At 41.9% G+C, this 19,239-nt stretch overlaps 1 protein-coding gene across 2 annotated transcripts in view; it reads left to right on the top strand.

Annotated features, from left to right (window-relative positions):
- FGD3 (FYVE, RhoGEF and PH domain containing 3) overlaps window positions 1-19,239 on the top strand; it is a 190,304-nt gene that overhangs the window by 76,647 nt on the left and 94,418 nt on the right. For both annotated transcript variants that reach the window (XM_073351571.1, XM_073351572.1), the window contains exon 2: window positions 18,381-18,551. In XM_073351571.1, coding sequence (XP_073207672.1) covers window positions 18,381-18,551 — 171 coding nt within the window. The remainder of the gene's footprint in view (window positions 1-18,380; window positions 18,552-19,239) is intronic.

A 19,239-nucleotide genomic window follows, 5' to 3' on the forward strand; every position in this document is an offset into this window, starting at 1 on the left:
GCCTCCTCTGATCTTCCTGCCACCACCTTTCCTCACGTTCGTCGGCCACTGTCCTGTACTCTGCTATTGTGTCCCTCCACACAGCTCTGTCAGTGCCGGACGACTGCATGAGCTCAGAGAACATGTCATCGCACGTGTGGTTTTTTTTCACCATCTTCTCTGAGATAGCCTTCGGGACGGAGGAGAGAAGCTTGAAACATCTGCTGGAGGAAAAAAAGGGAGTGAAGTATTTAAAAAGATACATTATACAGAACAATGGTTATACTCTTTCACAGTGAACAACATTATTCACATTAGATAGCACATATGATTTTGGTACAAGGTCGCATTTTGCATCTTATATTGAGTGCCTGCGGCTTTGGTGTTAGAGATCACACACACAGTGCCGGGCAACAGAATTCAGCTAGCAAGCAACCATGGTAAGCCATAGTCTTTCGGCTTCTGCAACCTTCATAACAGCAGCGCCCTCCTTTCCCATACCAAGCAAAGCCCGTTGAGTTGGCCATTTAGTGCTGCGGTTTTCCTGTTAACGGGCAGCAGCAGAAACCAAACTAACCCCCTCCCCCCACCCAATTCTCTGGGATGATTGTTTTTCCCCTCCCTCCACCGCCTGGCTGGTATCAGGGAAGATCCCTGCTAGCCAAACGTGAGCAGCTCAGTGCCAATGCCCCCCCGCCCCCACCGCGTGGCTAACTGCGGGGAGGATTTCTTTTCAGCCACAGACAAACAGCCCAGTAGGAACGGGCACCTCTGAATGTCCCCTTAATTAAATTCCCCTATTTCAACCAGGTTACCATGAACGATATCACTCTCCTGAGGATAACATGGAGAGATAAAGAACGGATGTTGCTTGAATGCCAGCAAACACCGGGACCAAACGCTGCCAGGCTTTGTCATGTAATGATACCAGATTACTTGCTATTAGCATGGCATGATAAAGTGTCCTACCGTGGAGGATGGAATAAGGCTGCTCTCCCCAGAAACCTTCTGTAAAGGCTTTTAGAGTACCTCCAGGAGAGCTTCATGGAGATGTCACTGGAGAATTTCCGCTCCATCCCCAGACACGTTAACAGACTTTTCCAGAAGCAGTACTGGCCATTAATGCATCCCAAGTCCTCAGGGCTACTTAATCATTAAAAAACGCTTGCTTTTATAACGTGTATTATATTTAAAAAGGTACACTCACCAGAGGTCCCTTCTCTGGCTTCATTGGGTTAGGAGGGTATTTCAGTCAGGGTGCTGAAAAGATCCTGGCTGTATGCTCTTCCCAACCTCACCCTCCTCCTCCTCATCTTCCCCGTCTGCAAAATCCTCAGGCATGGCGGAGAGTACCCCATCATCGGAGTCCACGGACAGGGGTGGGGTAGTGGTGGCGGCCCCCCCTAGAATTGCATGCAGCTCAGCGTACAAGCAGCATGTCTGGGGCTCTGTCCCGGATCGTCCATTTGATTCTTTGGTTTTCTGGTACGCTTGTCTGAGCTCAAGTTTCAAGTGGCATTGTGTTGCATCCCTGATGTAGCCTCTGTCCCTCATGGCCTCTGAGATTTTTTGAAATGTTTTGGCATTTCGTCTTTTCGAACGTAGTTCTGATAGCACGGATTCCTCTCCCCATACAGCGATCAGATCCAGTACCTCCCGTTTGGTCCATGCTGTAGCTTTTTTTTGATTCTGGGACTGAATGGTTACCTGTGCTGATGAGCTCGCCTGGCCAACAGGAAATGAGATTCAAAAGTTCCTGGGGTTTTTCCTGTACACCTGGGCAGTGCATCAGAGTTCAGAGTGCTGTCCAGAGCGGTCACAGTGGTGCACTGTGGGATAGCTTCTGGAGGCCAATACCTTCGAATTGAGTCCACAATAACCCTAATTCGAAACAGCGATGTCGATTTCAGCGCTAATCCCCTCGTTGGGGAGGAGTACAGAAATTGGTTTTAAGAGCCCTTTATGTTGAAAAAATGGCTTCGTTGTGTGGACGGGTTAATTCGGATTTAATGCTGCTAAATCCGACATAAACTCGTAGTGTAGACCAGGCCCAAGTGAGCAAGAATCATAAGGGTTAAAATAGCTACTAACCACTCCTTTACCTCGAGACATCATTGATATCCAAATAATTACCCAAATTCTTACAAGGTAGATTCTGCTACTAACATTCATGTTACAAAGATTATCTCTTGGGTAATGAGCTCTTAAGTGTCTTTAAAACTAAACTTAGCTTCTTTTTTTATTTTTAATTTCCAAGAATATACATGTATTTGTCCTGTTGGTACTTAGTTCAAATATTAGAAATTTTACCTTTAAGTTATGTTTCTATATCTCTAATAGCAATATGGAACTATTAGATAGTCAGTCACTAGATAGTCAGTGACTTCAGACTGATGCCAAAATTAAAGTTTTTTGTGTAACTGATGTTTCTGTATTTCCCACATGCCAATCTGAAACTGTCGAGTCATACACTGTTATATGACCAAACTGTACCCAAGTTAGTGATCTCTCTTTAAATATTCATACATGCATGCAGATAGCTGCATCTGCTTCAGACTGCATAGGCTTAAGTTGTTGTTCTTATCCTCCTAGCTAAGACATTCTGTCACTTTCATTAGTTTAGTAGTTCTTTTGTGAACTATTTCTCTAGTTTCTGTAGTCTAGAATTCAGTATGTTAACTGGCCCATTACCAGGGCAGTATTAGGATGTAGCCTTTTTCTAGTCAGTAACCTTATTATGAGTCACAGCAGTGACAGGTTTTTTCTAGGGTTATCTTTCCCCAAAGTAGCTGCTTTGTTATCTCCAGCCAGGATCTTTGGTTTCCGCTTCTTCCTCCTCTTCTAAGTTCCACACTGGTTTCCTCAGAAGCTAATGGATTCCATTTATTTTGATCCCCTCCCATCAACACTAATTCACCTACATGGAATTCATCTAACATGGAACCATGGGGTAACCTAAGATCTCTTTCTGGAAGCCCCAGGTAATATACCTCATCAGATGCCCTGGATTCATGACCACAGCTCCCTCTGTCTGCTGAAACTCCACCAAGGACGCATGGCAGTATGTGGGTTTATAACTGTAAACTTCTTTCAGTGGGAGAATTGCTGGGTTTTGTGTTTAATTTAAAGCTATAATTTAGCCTGTCTTACCATTTGAGCCTTCTGTCTGTGCACCTCAACATCCAAAACATGAGCCCTTCCTTTCCCAGGAAGATAATTGACTAAACTCCAGGAGAATGGGCAAACTAGTCACAGAGCACTCTCTTGTAAGTCCTTTCACAGATGAACACAGAATATATTTTCTTGACAGGTAGCAGGGTTTTATTATGATGAATGAGTCCTGATTTATTTTACACTGATTATGCTAACCAAAGAACATATTTCAAGTTAACAGTTCCCTTGAGACTATGTATCTGTACTGTTTTAACAACATAAGAATTGCAATACCAGACCACTCCATTAGCTTTAAGTCATTAAAATTATATACGGGTTAGAAACACACAAAGTTTATCAAAGCTATTTTGAATTGCCCCATCAGATTATATCTGTCTGGATGATTTATTGCACTCTGGGCTGCTGTTCCTGGAACTGAGACGAAACTCACGGATCTGTAATTCCCAGGATTACCCTGCTTTCTTTGTTAATGTGAGCATCATGTTGACCACCCTCTAGTTATTTACAAGATTAATGTGAAGGTTACAAAGTTACCAGCTACTAATGAATATGACTAGAAACACCACAAACTAAGTGACACCAAAAATGTTTCAGATACTTTGGTAACTTCATAATTTACCATTTTACTATTGCTTTATCATTTTTTGCTAATAACATACAGCCCTCAATTAATCCTTCACGTATAGGTGATCTACATCTGAAGCTTTTAATGACATGTATTAGTATTAGTAAACTCTCATTTAGCAAATGTACATAGTATAAATTATCCATTGCTTAAGATTTAATGAAAATGCAGTGTTATATCTCATGAGGCTTGCCCAATTAGCAGGATGTTTTAAAAGCTCAAAATGTTAATTTAGTTTTATTACGCCAATATATTAGCCACTGCCTGTTAAATAACATACTTAAGTACTACATAAAATACAGATTCTGAGTTCACTTCTCCTCTGCAACCCGGCTCTCCTGGATTGCAGTGGAGGTGGGGGGTTGCATCTACCTGACCCTGTGACCCAGAGGATGTTAGAGCAGCTGGGAGCAGTGCCCTAAGGGACCCTTGCCAGTGGAGGGCAGGCAAAGTGCACTTCTTCTCTGACATTGCCCCCCCACACCCAAAAGAATAGCTATAGCAGAGGTGGGACGAAAAGGGGAGTAGGGAGATTGGGATAGGAGCCACCTCTGCTAGCCTTACATAATGGCAATTTCCCTTACACAAGAGGCACTTTTCCACTTTTCTATCAGCACCAGCTGGTATCCGTCCACTTTGCACTGTAGGTGCAGCTACATCTTCAGTGGAGATCCAGCTTTTCTGTTTTATAAACACATGCCACTACTCCACACCATGGAAGGTAGCAAACACAACTTTTATCATTTTAAACTTTATCACTTTATCATAACGTGTATTTTTTAAAAGGGGAAAGCTATTCCGATGATAAAGTTGCATACAAAGAAAAGGTAGCACCGCTCCACTAATATGTATCTCAACTGTTTCACAAAAATAATTAAAGCAGTAAGAATGCTATACACTTTTCATGAGTTACAACTGCTTTGTAGGTTTTCTATTAATAATTTATAACCCCTTGCAGAAGATGATATATAGCATGACTTGTTTCTGTTTAATATAGATGTAAACCTAAGGCTCCAGAGTCCAATAAAATAAGTCTTTTTCCCCTCCTCTAATAGACATAGCTGAAATACCAGTGCTGAGAGGTGTACTATTAGCATTATTTGCTATTTATACCGCACAATAGCAATGCATGATGACACTTTAAGGGGAAAAAAGAGGAAACAAAGAATAGGGGCTGCATGAAAACTTCCAACTTCTTGCTGTGAGACTTCCACAAAATTTATCACTGGAAACATTGAGTGTGTGTTTGTGGTCCCTTGGTTTTCAAGTCAACTTTTTCATCAGTTTCAACTAAAGTTAACTCAAAGGAGCGATGTGCTGTTTGTTTTGTTAGTGGCTATGGGATCATGACTTTAAAAAAAAATCCCCCCCTTTTTTTTAATTTTTTTTTTTTGAGGATTGATAGGCAAGGGGGAGAGAGAGAATTTAAGTCTCTACACAGGTGCTTTCTTTATCACAGTGAAGAAGCAGGATAGAGAAAGAGGTGATGGGGAAGAAGCAGCTGTGGATGCACTGCCTGTTGATGGGGAGTGGGGGCAACTGGTTAGGTCAACTGAGGATAATCTCCAGGTAAACAAGGCCTTAGGAGCTCTGGATTTTGTGGTTGGAGCCCCAAAAGCCTTCACAGGAGTGCCCTGTGCCCAGCTGCCCAAGTCTGTGTTGCAAGTGCCAGAGGGTAATAAAACAGATATGTTCGACAGCCAGACAAACCTGGTGTAGTAATTTGCACTATAACTAGTAAATGTGCTGTCAGCTAAAGACCGAAGTTACTCTTCCTCTCTCTGTAGCCTCTGATAACTAACAGTTGCAATAATGAGCAAAGAACACAAAAGGGCAGCGTACACCATAACAGATGTAGCAGTATACAGTAAGGGCCTTGTGTACAGCTTGGGGTGCACTGTGGAGAGTGACTTGAGTGAAGACGCCTCATCCTCCCTGTCCTTGCTACAGGCCACGCTATCCTGCACAATCACCTTGTGGCAGCAGGTACATGTTCATTTTATATAGGGGAGTTACTTCTCTGGTCCCTGTCAAAAGGTGAGTTTACACATCCGACACAAGTGTGCCTGTACTAAACACTGACTCAGAATAAACACTGGAAGGAGAGCAGCTTACATAGGGTACACTTACTTAGATAGCACAGGCCACAGATCCCTCCTGAGCAGCAGTAGGGACTCCATTGGCAGACAAGAGAAATTTTGAAGATAACATTGCCCCATCTGTGCAGCTCAAAGCTCTGTGTGTTCCTCAAGATCTCGGGCAGGCATAGTCAATAGGTGGACTGTGGACCAAATTCAGACCACAAATGCTTTTGAACAGACCCCGAAATCTTTTTATTTACTCAATATCATCATCATTGTTATTTTTTATTATTTTTCTCTGGGGTCTGGACCTTGACTATACCTTGACCAGAAATTTGGAACTTGACAAAAAGTAATTGATTATCCCCGCTCTATGGTAAGATATACAAGTCTACCAAATGTCCCAAAGGAGCTTCATATCATGTGTGCTGCTAATGATAAGTTCGTTGCTGCTGCTAACTCATTTATCTTCCTCTCTGCCATGCTGCTGCAGCCAGCCACCACCACCGCAAAAGGGGGATGTGGGCTGAGTCCATACCTGAAACGCTGAGCAATCAATATTTGATTGCACTAATTTTCTGAATCTAGGTAGTGGTCATGGTGTTTTAGAACTGTGAACAGAGTGTGCTGTATTTCACTATGCAGTGTGCCAAATAATGCTACAATAGTCTGCCTGCTACATGGACTATGAAGAAAGAGTTGCACCACTCTGGAGAAAAAATGTCAAAGGAGACAATGTTGTTTTTTAAATCAAAAACCAAATTAATAGTGATGAACCATCCCTTTAGCTATCATTCGCATCCAGGAATGGTGGATCCCAGCCATGCTGGCTGGTGATGCTGCAAGGTTGCTTTAGGTGAGAACTTATTTTAGACCAGTGGTTCTCAGCCAGGGGTACGTGTATACCTGGGGGTACACAAGGGTCTTCCAGGGAGCACATAAACTAATCTAGATATTTGCCTAGTTTTACAACAGGCTGCATAAAAAGCACTAGCTAAGTCAGTACAAACTAAAATTTCATACAGACAAAACGAGAAATTAAGCTATTTGTCAGTAATAGTGTGCTGTGACACTTTTGTATTTTTATGTCTGATTTCGTAAGCAAGCAGTTTTTAAGTGAGGTGAAACTTGCGGGTACACAAAACAAAACAGACTCCTGAAAGGGGTACAGTAGTCTGGAAAGGTTGAGAGCCATTATAAAGTTTAGACAATGATGTTAGCTTGTTAAAGTTAAGTTTTTAGACTCTAAGACGGGCGGGCAAACTTTTTGGCCTGAGGGCCGCATCGGGTTTCGGAAATTGTATGGAGGGCTGGTTGGGGATGCTGTGCCTCCCCAAACAGCCAGGTGTGGCCCAGCCCTCACCCCCTATATGCCCCCCCTTCTCGTCCCCTGATGCCGCCCCCCCCTCAGGACTCCTGCCCCATCCAACTCCCCTGTTCCCTGACGGCCCTCCCAGGACCCCTGCCCCATCCACCTCCCCTGGCCCCTGACTGCCCCCAGAATCCCCGCCCCTGACTGCCCCCTGCTGCCCCATCCAACCCCTCCTCTCATTCCTGACGGCCCCCCGGGACTCCTGTCCCATCCAACCATCCCTTCTCCCTGTCCCCTGAATGGCCCCAGAACCCCTGCCCCTAACTGTCCCCTGCTGCCCCATCCAACCCCTCCTCCCTCCTTCCTGACTGCCCCGCTGGGACCCTTGGCCCCCATTCAACCCCCCCCACCCCGTTCGCCGCCCTCTGACTGCCCCAACCACTATCCACCCCCCCCGAACTCCCCTGCCCTCTATCCAACCCCCTGCGCTGTGCCCCCTTACCGCGCTGCCTGGAGCACCGGTGGCTGGCGGTGCAACAGCCGCGCCGCCCGGCCGGAGCCAGCCACAGCGGCACAGTGAGCTGAGGCTGCGGGGGAGGGAGAATAGCAGGGGTGGGGCCGGGGGCTAGCCTCCTGGGTCAGGAGCCGGGCAGGAGGGGCCTGCGGGCTGGATGTGGCCCACAGGCCGTAGTTTGCCCACCTCTGCTCTAAGTATTGTTATACTTTTGTTTCATATGTAACCATTCTGTTTCCAATGTTCTTACTTGCTACTCATTTGAATCTTTGCATCTCTGTTGTTTGTTAATAAACTTATTTTCATTTGTGTTATAAATACATCTCAGTGCTGTGTTGTTTTCCCCAGTTGAATCAAACAAGCGAATGTGTATACTGTGCCTGCCCTTTGGGGACAGCAAGCCTAGTTATTTCTGTGAGTGTCCAGTGACAAGGGCTCAACACTGCAGGGGATTCTTTCAGATTAGACATGCTTTGTCTGGCAGAAAGCCTGTTTGTTAACGCTGCCTGGTTACATAGTTTCACATATATTTTTAGTAGGTATGCGTAACTCCCTTCATGCCATTCATACAAACATTTCGCAATGCCTATGATGACCAGTGTGTTACTGGCTTTTATTTGATATTTTACATAGCAAAGTTTGTGGATAAATACCATGAAAGTGGTTTGTTAGGTGCAGTGAGTTTGTCAGGCCTGATAGGAGTTGCTGTTCCAGAACAGTGAACCCTTTGCCAGCTGGCATTGAGGGGTTCTGAGGGTCTCAAAGTCAGAGAAAAGGTTGTTGCAGTAACCCAGCCATGAGATGATGGGGCCTGGATGAGAATTTTAGCTGTGTGTATGGGTATGAAAGGCTGCATGTTAGAGATGTTATGCAGAAGGAATTTATGGGATTTAGACTTAGCCTGGATGTGAGGACCTAGGGTGGTCCAAGTCAAAGATGATGCCTGAGTGACAGGATGAATGGTTGTCCTGCCCATGGTGATTGAGAAAGGAGATAGCGGGAAGGGTGTGGCAGGGTGAGGGTGGAAGAGAAGGAGCTTTGTTTTGACCGTGCATAGTTGAGCTGATGGCTAGACATCCACAAGGAGATGTTAAAGAGACAGGGTGAGATTTTAGTTTGGACAGGACGAGACTAGTCTGGAGCAGAGAGAGAGATCTGTGAGTCATCAGCATAGAGAGGGTAGTTGAATGTGTGGTTGCTGATGAGAGTTAGTTGGGATAAAGTACAGAGGGAGAAGAGGGACAGAGCTCTCTGGAACCCCCACACTATTGAAAATAATGGTTCTCTTATGGGACATTGGGGACTCCCACTAGTCAGATCTTGTGCTGAAAATTGTCCATTTAGTTCTACGCTTTTATCAGTTCCTAAGTTTTATGCTTTTACCAGTTCCTAATTCATGTCTGACTAGACCTGGCTTGTAAATGGGGAAAACTCTCTGTGAAAAATCACTTCCTGTTTTTTTGTAGAAAGTTTGTCTTGTTGGAAATTTTTCTGACAAGCTGTACCACATGATGACTTAATTTCCCAAATAGCCTCTTGTGAGGGACAGTATCACAGCAGCATTTATGTGTGCCCTTATTCTGGCTTTCGGGAGCTCCCTGTACAGTCCCCTCACTCCTTTTCCTTCTGCTGAGATCAAAAGGGATTTCCACGCTCAGCTGGGAATCATGTGATAGGCGCATTAGCACATGGGCCATGACCCGGTGCCACTCCTGTGGTGACATGGTATCCCCCAGGAAGTTTCAAGGTGGCCAAAACTGAGATTGTCAGTTTTGTGCCTCTGCTGCTGGTGGTCATTTTTCAACCATACACTATCATTATGGGAAAACCTTTGTTCTGCAGTATGGAATTGGAACTAAGGAGAAATCTGGTTTTTGGTTTTTACAGACGTAAAGATCTGTTTTTATCACCCTCTTGCTAGTTTTGAAACTTGCAGTAAATTGCCTTACAGAAACCTCTCCTTCCTATTTAGCACATCTCAAAGGACCATTAAACTTGATCTTTGTAAAACCAAACAGCCCTTTTTGCTCACTTGAAGTAATATCCACTAACAGCTATCTAGCAACATTCTTCAGAGATCAAGTTTGGTAGGTTTTATCATCTGCTGCTCAAACAACCACATTGTTTTAGAAAAAAATTCAGTTCCTGTGAATGTGAGGCTTTACACGTAATAAGCCAGAAATGTAAATGCACTGTCATTTTAGGACCAGTGCTCTGAGAGTCGGAAGCCGGAACTTGTGCTTTTTATTTTTGGATATCTAATTGTTAGAAAAAATAAGAAAAATGTGGGTCTGTCCGCCAAAGCACAAGTAAGTAATACTTTTGATATAAAACTTCAAATGCAATCAATGCTGGATTCTAGCTTACTTTCTAAAGAGAATACTAGTGTTACTGAAATTGTCTTCTGTAACTGCTTCAATGCCAAAAGAGAAGATGCAGTTTTAAACATCTGTTACTAACGTAATTCAGCTTAGTAAAAAGGCACTCACATGCCGCTTGACATGCAGGTAGATTCAAAGTCTGTTGCATACCAGCACCATCTGCAGCTACATTAAAGCAAGGTAAGAAGAGTGCTGTGGTCAAGTTTTAGGGGCAATGATTTGAGCAGAGAGAAACATAGAAAGTGGGACTTGATTGTTTTATTAGAGATGTTTAGGGGTCACAGGTCAGAAAGAAGAGGTGTTTTTAAATGGAGTTTTAAAACACTCCTGGAGTCAATTAGGCACCAGAAGTAGAGGGAGAAGGAGGTTTCAGATGGCACTGGAGATCTGTTGCTTACGCTGGCTGGACAAGAAAGGGGAGGGACAAAAAAATTCTGGTGAGTGAGGAGCACATGGAATGGGAGAGAACAGAAAAGATGTGAGATTCAGGGCATTACAAGTCCATGAAACATTTGAAGCTAGTATAGGGTTATATTGTAGCAGGTTCGGTAACGGGTAGGATGATGATATGCAGCTATAAAATCTGCAAGTAAATTAAAAGCATCAGGATTCATTTAATCACAGTGTATTGTGCTTGGTCCTTAACCCCTGTGACACTAGGATTGTCTGCCAACTGAATGCTTTTCGCTACACATAGAGGTTTTTGTGCAGTTGTATAGAGCATAGGCATTTTTCACAATAGTATGCCACATTGTGCACATGTTTCACCCCTGCTGGCACAGGGGGTGTGACTTGCTCTCCCAAAGAAGAGTCAGTTTCAGGAGAGGGGGTTCTACCAAGGGACAGCACCTTTACTCTGTGACTGGGTCTCTCGCAAGAGCTTTTTGCCTGTGAACGTACTGAATCGACACATCTTCCAATGTGCTGGCTATGTCCTTCCCCTTACCCAGCTCTGCCCTTCTTGGTGTTGTACTGTTCAGCTGTGGGCACCCCATGGACTTGTGCATGAGGATAACACTAGCACAATTCGCTCTTCCTGGATGATTTTCTGTCTATGGGGACCTGCAGGCCTGAGTGACATGGAAGTTGTAACCAAGGGCTGAGTAAAGTTGTGTATATCTCAGGGAAGGACTCGTCCCTAGCTCTTGGCTATATGATATTTATTGGACAGTACTGTTACACAATGCATCAAATGGATGTTTTAGCTGAAAATGTGCAGTTACTTCTTACAACCTGTTGGAGGTGTATCATCAAAAAATTTGGAGCCAGATTTTCAAGACCTCAGCTTCCATTCAGGCACGTAAATAGGGACCAGCTTTTCAAAATAGCTCGACATGTTAGAGGTAGAACTCTCTAGAAAAGCTGCCTAATAGTGTGCATACAGAGAGCTTCCATATATTGTACTTCTCTCGCTCCAAGCTAGCTACAAAATGTCAAGTTCAGCAGCTGCAAGTGTTGTCTGCTCACAAACAACTTGTAAAAACCCACACATGAAGAGTCTTAATATCTATCAGTACCACAAATCTGTTTATAGCTTTCCACCAAGCATCTTGTCTTACGTTTTCAGTGTTTACCCCCAGATAAGTGCACAAAACATGTATCCGTCACTGTGTATCCACTTTCAGTGCACAATAGAAATCAAAAGGCGGAGTCAAGCAACCACAATAAAAGTACTTTGCTTGTGTTGATATCTTGGTCTGCTGATCAGAAACAGGGAGTGTTTTCCTCTGCTTATGCTTTGATGTATTGCCTGTATTTAGGGAACAGGGCACATGCTGCATGTTGTAATAAAATGAGGCCAGGAATAGAGAAGCCACAACAAGGTCCATCTCTTGATGTTAAAAGCTAGCTGAGTGTTAGGTTATTTTATTTTTTAAAAGACTGGTTCAAGGAGTGAGAATCATGATCTCTCTCTGTCCTTGCAGACATCCACAGTGACCTATTCCATGCAAATGGACATGCTGTTCAGTCCCATTGATTACACTGAGGTTGCACAGGGCTTAAATCAGCACAAACTTTGGCCACTGGCATTTTAAGCTCAAAACACCAATCTTGCAAGTGATCTCTTCTGGCTAGGCATATGATGCTGCTAACTGAGAACAGAAGAGAGAGTGCTCCTTAAAAGCTTATTAAGAACCAGTTTCTCCACTTGGCATCCAGGTGTGTCCTCCATATCTCTGCTGCCAATCCAGCTAGCTTCATTTTCATCCACTTTACTCCACCCCAGCTTTCAGGACACACCTCGCAAACACCATCCTTCTAGTCAAAAGGATTGGATGAAAATCCTTCAGAGCAGTCAGTGCCTATTAGGAGTAAGTTTTCAGCCCTCTTCTGATTTTTTTTTTTTTTGGGTACATCCACTTTTGCATGCCTGTCTGATGGTTCTCATAAAAAAAAAAAAGTTACACATCCACATTTGAACATGCAGGTCTAGGATCCCAACTGACCAATCTGAGTGCATAGGTGGTGACTTTTGCATGCAAAAGAGGTGCAAAACCCCAGTTTTGTTGTGGCACAAACAAGGGGGTCTGCAAATATGAGCATACAAAATCAGAAGCTGGGAAAATCATTTGGCCCTAATATTCCTGGTAGTGTGCTACGGTGCGAGAGACTCCTCCTAGGTGCTCAGCACGTCAGCCCAACAGTGTTCCTGGATGAATGAGAGACTGGGCTTGGGAATTTAATATGGGTCAGTGATAGAACTGCCACTGTGTTACTGGGATAGAGCCTCAGCTGATGTAAATTCACGTGGCTCCTTTGAAGCTGGTGCTACTATGATTTACAATAGCTGTAATATTTGGCCCTTTATATTCCGTTTATCTTAATTTAATAGAAATACATTATAGGCTTCAAGAATCTCAAACCTGAAACAGCTTCTACAAAAATGTTTTTATCTTAAACTTAGCCAGCTCAGTGAGGAAACCATCTGGCATGGGTATGATTCAGAGGACGAATGATGCTCTTGAGAAATTGCTCTGTTCTGTGAAAAATAGTCTTCCTGATAAAATTCTGAAGTCTTCAGCAAAGATTAAAGTGGGTATTTTTGCAAAAGTTGTTGCAGGTTTTAGGCTTCTTTAGGAGTCTAGTTTATCCTGTATTCAGTTAAAGTTAAATAAATATTACAGGAAACCTTAAACACCAATTGTACTATGTGACTAGTATGTGAAAAGTTATGGACAGCAGTGACCTGTGCTCGCTGTGGGCTGGTCTTGCAAACTTTTATGCTTATGAGTAATTTTACTCATGTGAATATGTTAGTTCCAGGGAAGTCATTGAAACTACTCTTGTGAGTAATTTTACTCATATGCATGGCCTATAGGAGTGAATCAGTGACTGCAAAGTTGGATGTAATGAAGCTGAGCTTCAGTTATGTGGCGTTTGTCTTTGACTAGTTTCAGAGTAGCAGCTGTGTTAGTCTGTATCCGCAAAAAGAAAAGGAGTACTTGTGGCACCTTAGAGACTAACAGATGTATTTGAGCACAAGCTTTCGTGAGCTAACCATGTATATGGTAATCAGGCTTGGACGGTAAAATGCACTGACTCTTTTTTGCAGATTATTTTTTAAAATTTGAATTGAATTGGTCTTTGCAAATAGAACCAGTGTTCATGCAAATTAACCTCAGAGTCTGAAAGAGAAGCATTCGTCTCAGATTTCCTTTTGGCATTACCTGCATATTTCACAGCTTATTCACACCATAATATTCTTCCAGCTACTCTGTGAATAGGTGTAAAGCACATTACAAGAGACAGCCAGACCCTGGAAATGGCAATGTGTTAGAAATGTTTGTATGCAGTTACTACAAAACAACTTTGCTTTCTACATTTTACTGATTTCAATTAGTAGGGATAGTTATGACCACTCCATTCGGAGCTAGCTTGTGACTAGGGGGTTGCCCCTGCACAGAGGAGTTAGGGGAAGTCTGCTCCTCTTCTGAAGCAGTGGAGTCGGGCAAGGCCTGGAGTAGGAGGAGCTTTGGCCGGGGAATTGTACTTCATGGGTGTGTCTCAGAGGGGCTATCTCTTACTGGGACAACTTCCTGGGTGGTGCAGTTTACACCACCTCTTTCTCAGTTCTGTCCCTAGAAGCACAGTATAGCACTCACAGCAGCCTATAAGTGTCTTACTTTGAGAAGAATTCAGCATATAATAATCTAGTAATTAGTAACTCTTTTTATCAAGGTATTTTATAGTGTTGGAAAAATAAGTAAGAAAGTAAAAAAAGTTGTAGTTAGGTGTACTACATGTGAGAAGTAACGTTTAGGGTCACATTCACAAATGCACAGGGAATGGCTTAAATTTAAAAAAAAATGAACCCCACCACTTGTGTGGTTTCACATAAGCATATTTTTCTTGTTACATTGCCAAGAATCTGCATTTGCTGTTTAAAGCTCTTATGGATTCAGAGATTAGCATTGGTTGTAATTGCTTATCAATTCTTTTCTGTGCCTGCTTGCTCTTTTGATACGATGTTAATAAGTGTTTGCATGTGAAGTGCAGAGAGTTGGTGAGTAATATTGTCAACAATAACACGTATATAGTGTGCAAGGCACAAGATGTCAAATTTTGTTCTAAGGCAGTTGACTTTTTTTATTTGTTCTTTTGAGCTAGGCAGCGGCTTTTAAAAGGAAGTGGTTTAAGACTTATCTAAGTGTTTGGTGCTCAGACATATCAGGGAACAAATCATTAGACGCTTTCAGCCAAATTCAGAGGGAATGAACAGAACTGGTAATCATCAAGTAATCCATCCCTTGTCACCCATTCCCAGCTTCTGGCAAACAGAGGCTAGGGACATTTCAGAGCATGGTTTGCATCCCTGTCCATCCTGGCTAATAGCTATTGAATGACCTGTCCTCCATTAACCCTTTTTTGAACACTGTTGTAATCTTGGCCTTGACAACAACATCTGGCAAAGAGTTCCACAGGTTGACTGTGTGTAGTGTGAAGAAATACTTCCTTTTGTTTGTTTTAAATATGCTGCCTATTAATTTAATTGGGTGACCTCCCAGTTCTTGTGTTATGAGGAGGAGTAAATAACACTTCCTTATTTACTTTACTTATTTCATTTACTTTCTCCACACCAGTGATAATTGTATAGACCTCTATCATATCCCTTCTTAATCATCTCTTTTCCAAGCTGAAAAGTCCCAGTCTTATTAATCTCTCCTCATATGGAAGCTGTTACATACCACTAATAATTTTTGTTGCCCTTTTCTGTACCTTTTCCAATTCCAATTTATCTTTTTTGAGAAGGGGCAACCACATCTGCATGCAGTATTCAAGATGTGGGCAGTACGATATTTTGTCTTATTTTCTGTCCCTTTCATACTGATTCCCAACGTTCTTGGCTGCACATTGCATGGATGTTTTCAGAGAACTATCCACAATGACTCCAAGATCTCTTTCTTGAGCGGTAAGGGCTAATTTAGACCCCATCATTTTATATGTATAGTTGGGATTATGTTTTCCAATGTGCATTACTTTGCATTTATCAACATTGAATTTCATTACCATTTTGTTGCCCAGTCACCCAGTTATGCGAAATCCCTTTGTTTCTTCAAATGATTAAAATTCAGTGCTTATAAAGTCCTGCGTTTAAGTTTGAAGCAATTCTGAGTAGCTGAGATCAAATAAATCCCCTGAAAAGTAGATTTGATAGCAGATGCACTAATGAACTTTTAAACAGCAGTAATAGGAAGCAGTGTTGAAGAATTCAGAGATTATGCATTAGGGTGACAGAAGTGGACAGACTTATGCTAATTCATATTTATTTGATGGCTTTGAATTGATTTTTGTCAGCAAACAGTTATAACTTTGGAATATTCCACATCAATTTGAAAAAATCCTTAATGCTCCCGTGTAACCATCTAACTTTTAAGAACAGCCCTGTGAAATATTTGAAATACTGTATACCTTTAACCCACTCAAACTCAATCTAGATCCAAAGGGCAGTGTTCTGAGGTCGGTAACACATGTAAATCCAGTGTAACTCCACTGACTTCAGAGTCTGATCTCAGTGTAAAGCTAGCCGTGAGTAGGTTGCATTTGTGCAGCTCAGCTCATGTTTCTGAATAATTCACAAAAAAGTCTGAAGATTACTTTAATGTTTAGACAGATCCTCCTTCTCAAGTGTTTGAGATCATCTTATCATTTTAAAGGGGTAGAGACAATTAAACTAGTCCATTTTAAAACATGAAATTAATAATAGTTTCAGGGACTACCTCTGCTCCAGAGTCCCCTGCCAATTTTTATACATTTACAGTCACATTACAGTATTTCATTCAAAGAAAAAACTCTCCAGTTACCATGTTAACATCCACACAGACTGACAATAGAGAAGAAATACCCACAAATACTGTTAAATTCCCCAAACAAACTGAAAAAAGAGACTCTCTCTCTCATCTCCCATTTATACTAGTTAGGGATGTTACTTGTAACAATGGGCTTGATTCAGGAAAGCATCCCTTGTTCAGGAAGGGCACTTAAACATGTTTCATGGCTTAAATTCTGATCCCTTTGAAGTCAATGGCAAAACTCCTATTGACTTCAATGGGGCCAGGATTTCACCCAATGGAACTTAATGCTTAATTGCCTTTCCTGAACAGCAATGCTTTCCTGAATCAGGGTCAAAAGTAGGCTGAAAAATGTCAGAAAGTATGACTTAAGTTGACAACGACCATGTAAGGACCAAATTAAGACCTGTTGTGAATAGGTGCAACTCGATTAACTTCAATGCATATGCATCAGGTCTGAACTTGGCCCAATGTGTTTATCTGCAGCAGTTTTAATCAGAATCAGTATTAGATTGGGACACTGGACACTGATTGTCCAAAAGCACATTCTGTTTGGCTGGTTGGGCCATTTTTGATGACATCACACCCACATACAGTATCAACTTTCTTTGGTACCTGTTGAGACTGCATCAGTGAAAGCCAAAACAAAAAGCAAACAGAAACCTACCTCCCAATATATTAAATTGGGTGGGTTGTTTTATTTCTTTAAAACCCGTAGGAAATGAGTAAATAATAAATTTTTTAAAAGAAACAAAACATCTTAGGCATTCCTTCTCTGGATTTCTCAATGCATCATGTCTAATCTGTCTTTCAGACTATCAGCCCTCTGGGGAAGACCCTGTTTGTATATTGTCTTGGTGTATAGGCATTTAATAAATAATAAACAGCAATATTATGTCATTTAAATTGTTAATCTAATTCTTGCAAAGGATTGAAGCATGTTCATCATCTGCCTCGTCTATCACAGGCATTTGTGATTCAGCCATTCTTGAATCTAGGTGCTGATTTACCAAGTAGAATGCAGTGCCTGTGCACCTGTATCTCTACTTAGAGCAGTAGTTCCCAAACTTTAATAACCCGTGAACCCCTTTCACTAAAATGTCAAGTCTCGCAAACCCCCTCCTAAAAATGAATATTTCCAGGGATTTTCTCCTTTACCTGAGTATAAATTATAAAAGCAGCGATCTTGGAAATATAACATTTGTTTTTATGACATGCTTATTACACACTATTTATTATTATTTATCATTACAGTATTTATATTACATTATGAAAACAGCAACACTCTTCCAAGATCTCACTTACGTAGCTTGTATCACTTTGAATAAGCCAGTTATAAGACAAGGCTCCTATATTTCATCAAGGAGTATCAGATGTGAAACAGCATGAAGGTATTTAAGAAGGAAACCCAAAGAGTTTCTCCTCCACAAGCATTCAGGTCTTGAGCAGTCCAGGCAAAACAGTAAAAAAATATCCACCTCCCTTTCCATTTCTTATAAGGAGCCTTGAACTTTAAATCTCCTCAGTGTGATAGATATGCTCGCTTTGATCTGCTTAGCTCTTGGAAGTCCAGGGGCTCCGGGCCGCTGGCCCTGTGCTGCCTGGGGTCCCTAGGGACAGCTCTGTCTGCAATTAGGGAATTTTTTTCCGAGAACCACCTGTAACATTTTGCAAACCCCCAGGGGTTCACGAACCCCAGTTTGGGAACCACCGACTTAGAGGAAGCCTATCAAAAAGGATTTTATATATACATACTCCCATAACCATTCACTGTTAGATCTATTTAGCTTTTTAGTGAAGAAGTTACTAGTTGCTTGGACAAATTAATACCGAGTTTCATGACCTCTGTCAACCATCCAGTTTAAAGTGATTGTCAAGATGGATGTTTCTGAAGTGATAACTTCTAAGTTAATGACTTTTCTTTCCTTCAAATAACTGATGCAAGCTAAGCTACCAGAGCCAGGACAAGCTGCTTTTCAAGGGAAAAAAGGAGGAAATAAACATTGACCCATTTCTTTTTCCAGGTTGCCCTTGTGCTCCTTTTCAAATCAAATGTCATATTGACTCAAATCCGACATTGGAAGCATGTGGCGAGCTGCAGCACATCGGCCCTGTACAATGTATCCATCAAACTGGAAGGAAACCCAAAACCAAATCTCCATTGGCCAAAACACATCTTCTGCAGAAACCCCAAGGCAAGTGGTTTTGTTCCTCCAATATTCATGCAATTTTTTATTGTGCTGGAAGTCTAATGTTTTTAAAAAGATTGTTTTAATTTGAAAATTAGAGCTGTTGTCTCATTTGATACAGGGAAAGTACAATTAGCGTGACTTTGTATTCATTTTTCCAGTGTTAAAAATTCAATTGAAAAAGCTTTGGGGGGGAAAAATGGACTCATGAATGACACAGATAAATTAACTTTTCAAAAATGTGACCGTATACATTTTCAGTGTGTATATCACATGTAGTAGTAAACATTAGGAGTTAATTAAAAATATTGTTTAAATTCTTTATTCATTTTTATTATAAGAACAGCTTAGCACTCAAGTCTAGAGCTCCTTTGTGCTATATTGAAAACAGCTGCACTTCACCTAGCAAAAAGAAATGCCTGAAAAATTACAAATATATTTTTTAAAAAGGAAACATTAACCAAACCAATGTGCACAGCCAAGCATACCATTATTAGATGTAATAACGGTGCAACCCCATCTAATTCAAGAATAATCACAGTGAAACAAACGCCTCCACCTTACTTCCGGACACCTTACTTCAAGACACAAAGAGCTAGCTCCTCAGCTGGTGTAAATATATGTAGTTCTGTTGAAGCCAGTGTAGCTATGCTGATTGACACCAGGTGAGGAGTGGGCCCCAAAAGTGCAGAGT

Source organism: Lepidochelys kempii, chromosome 7 (genome assembly GCF_965140285.1).
Source record: "Lepidochelys kempii isolate rLepKem1 chromosome 7, rLepKem1.hap1, whole genome shotgun sequence".
In the NCBI taxonomy this organism is placed as follows: Eukaryota; Metazoa; Chordata; order Testudines; family Cheloniidae; genus Lepidochelys; species Lepidochelys kempii.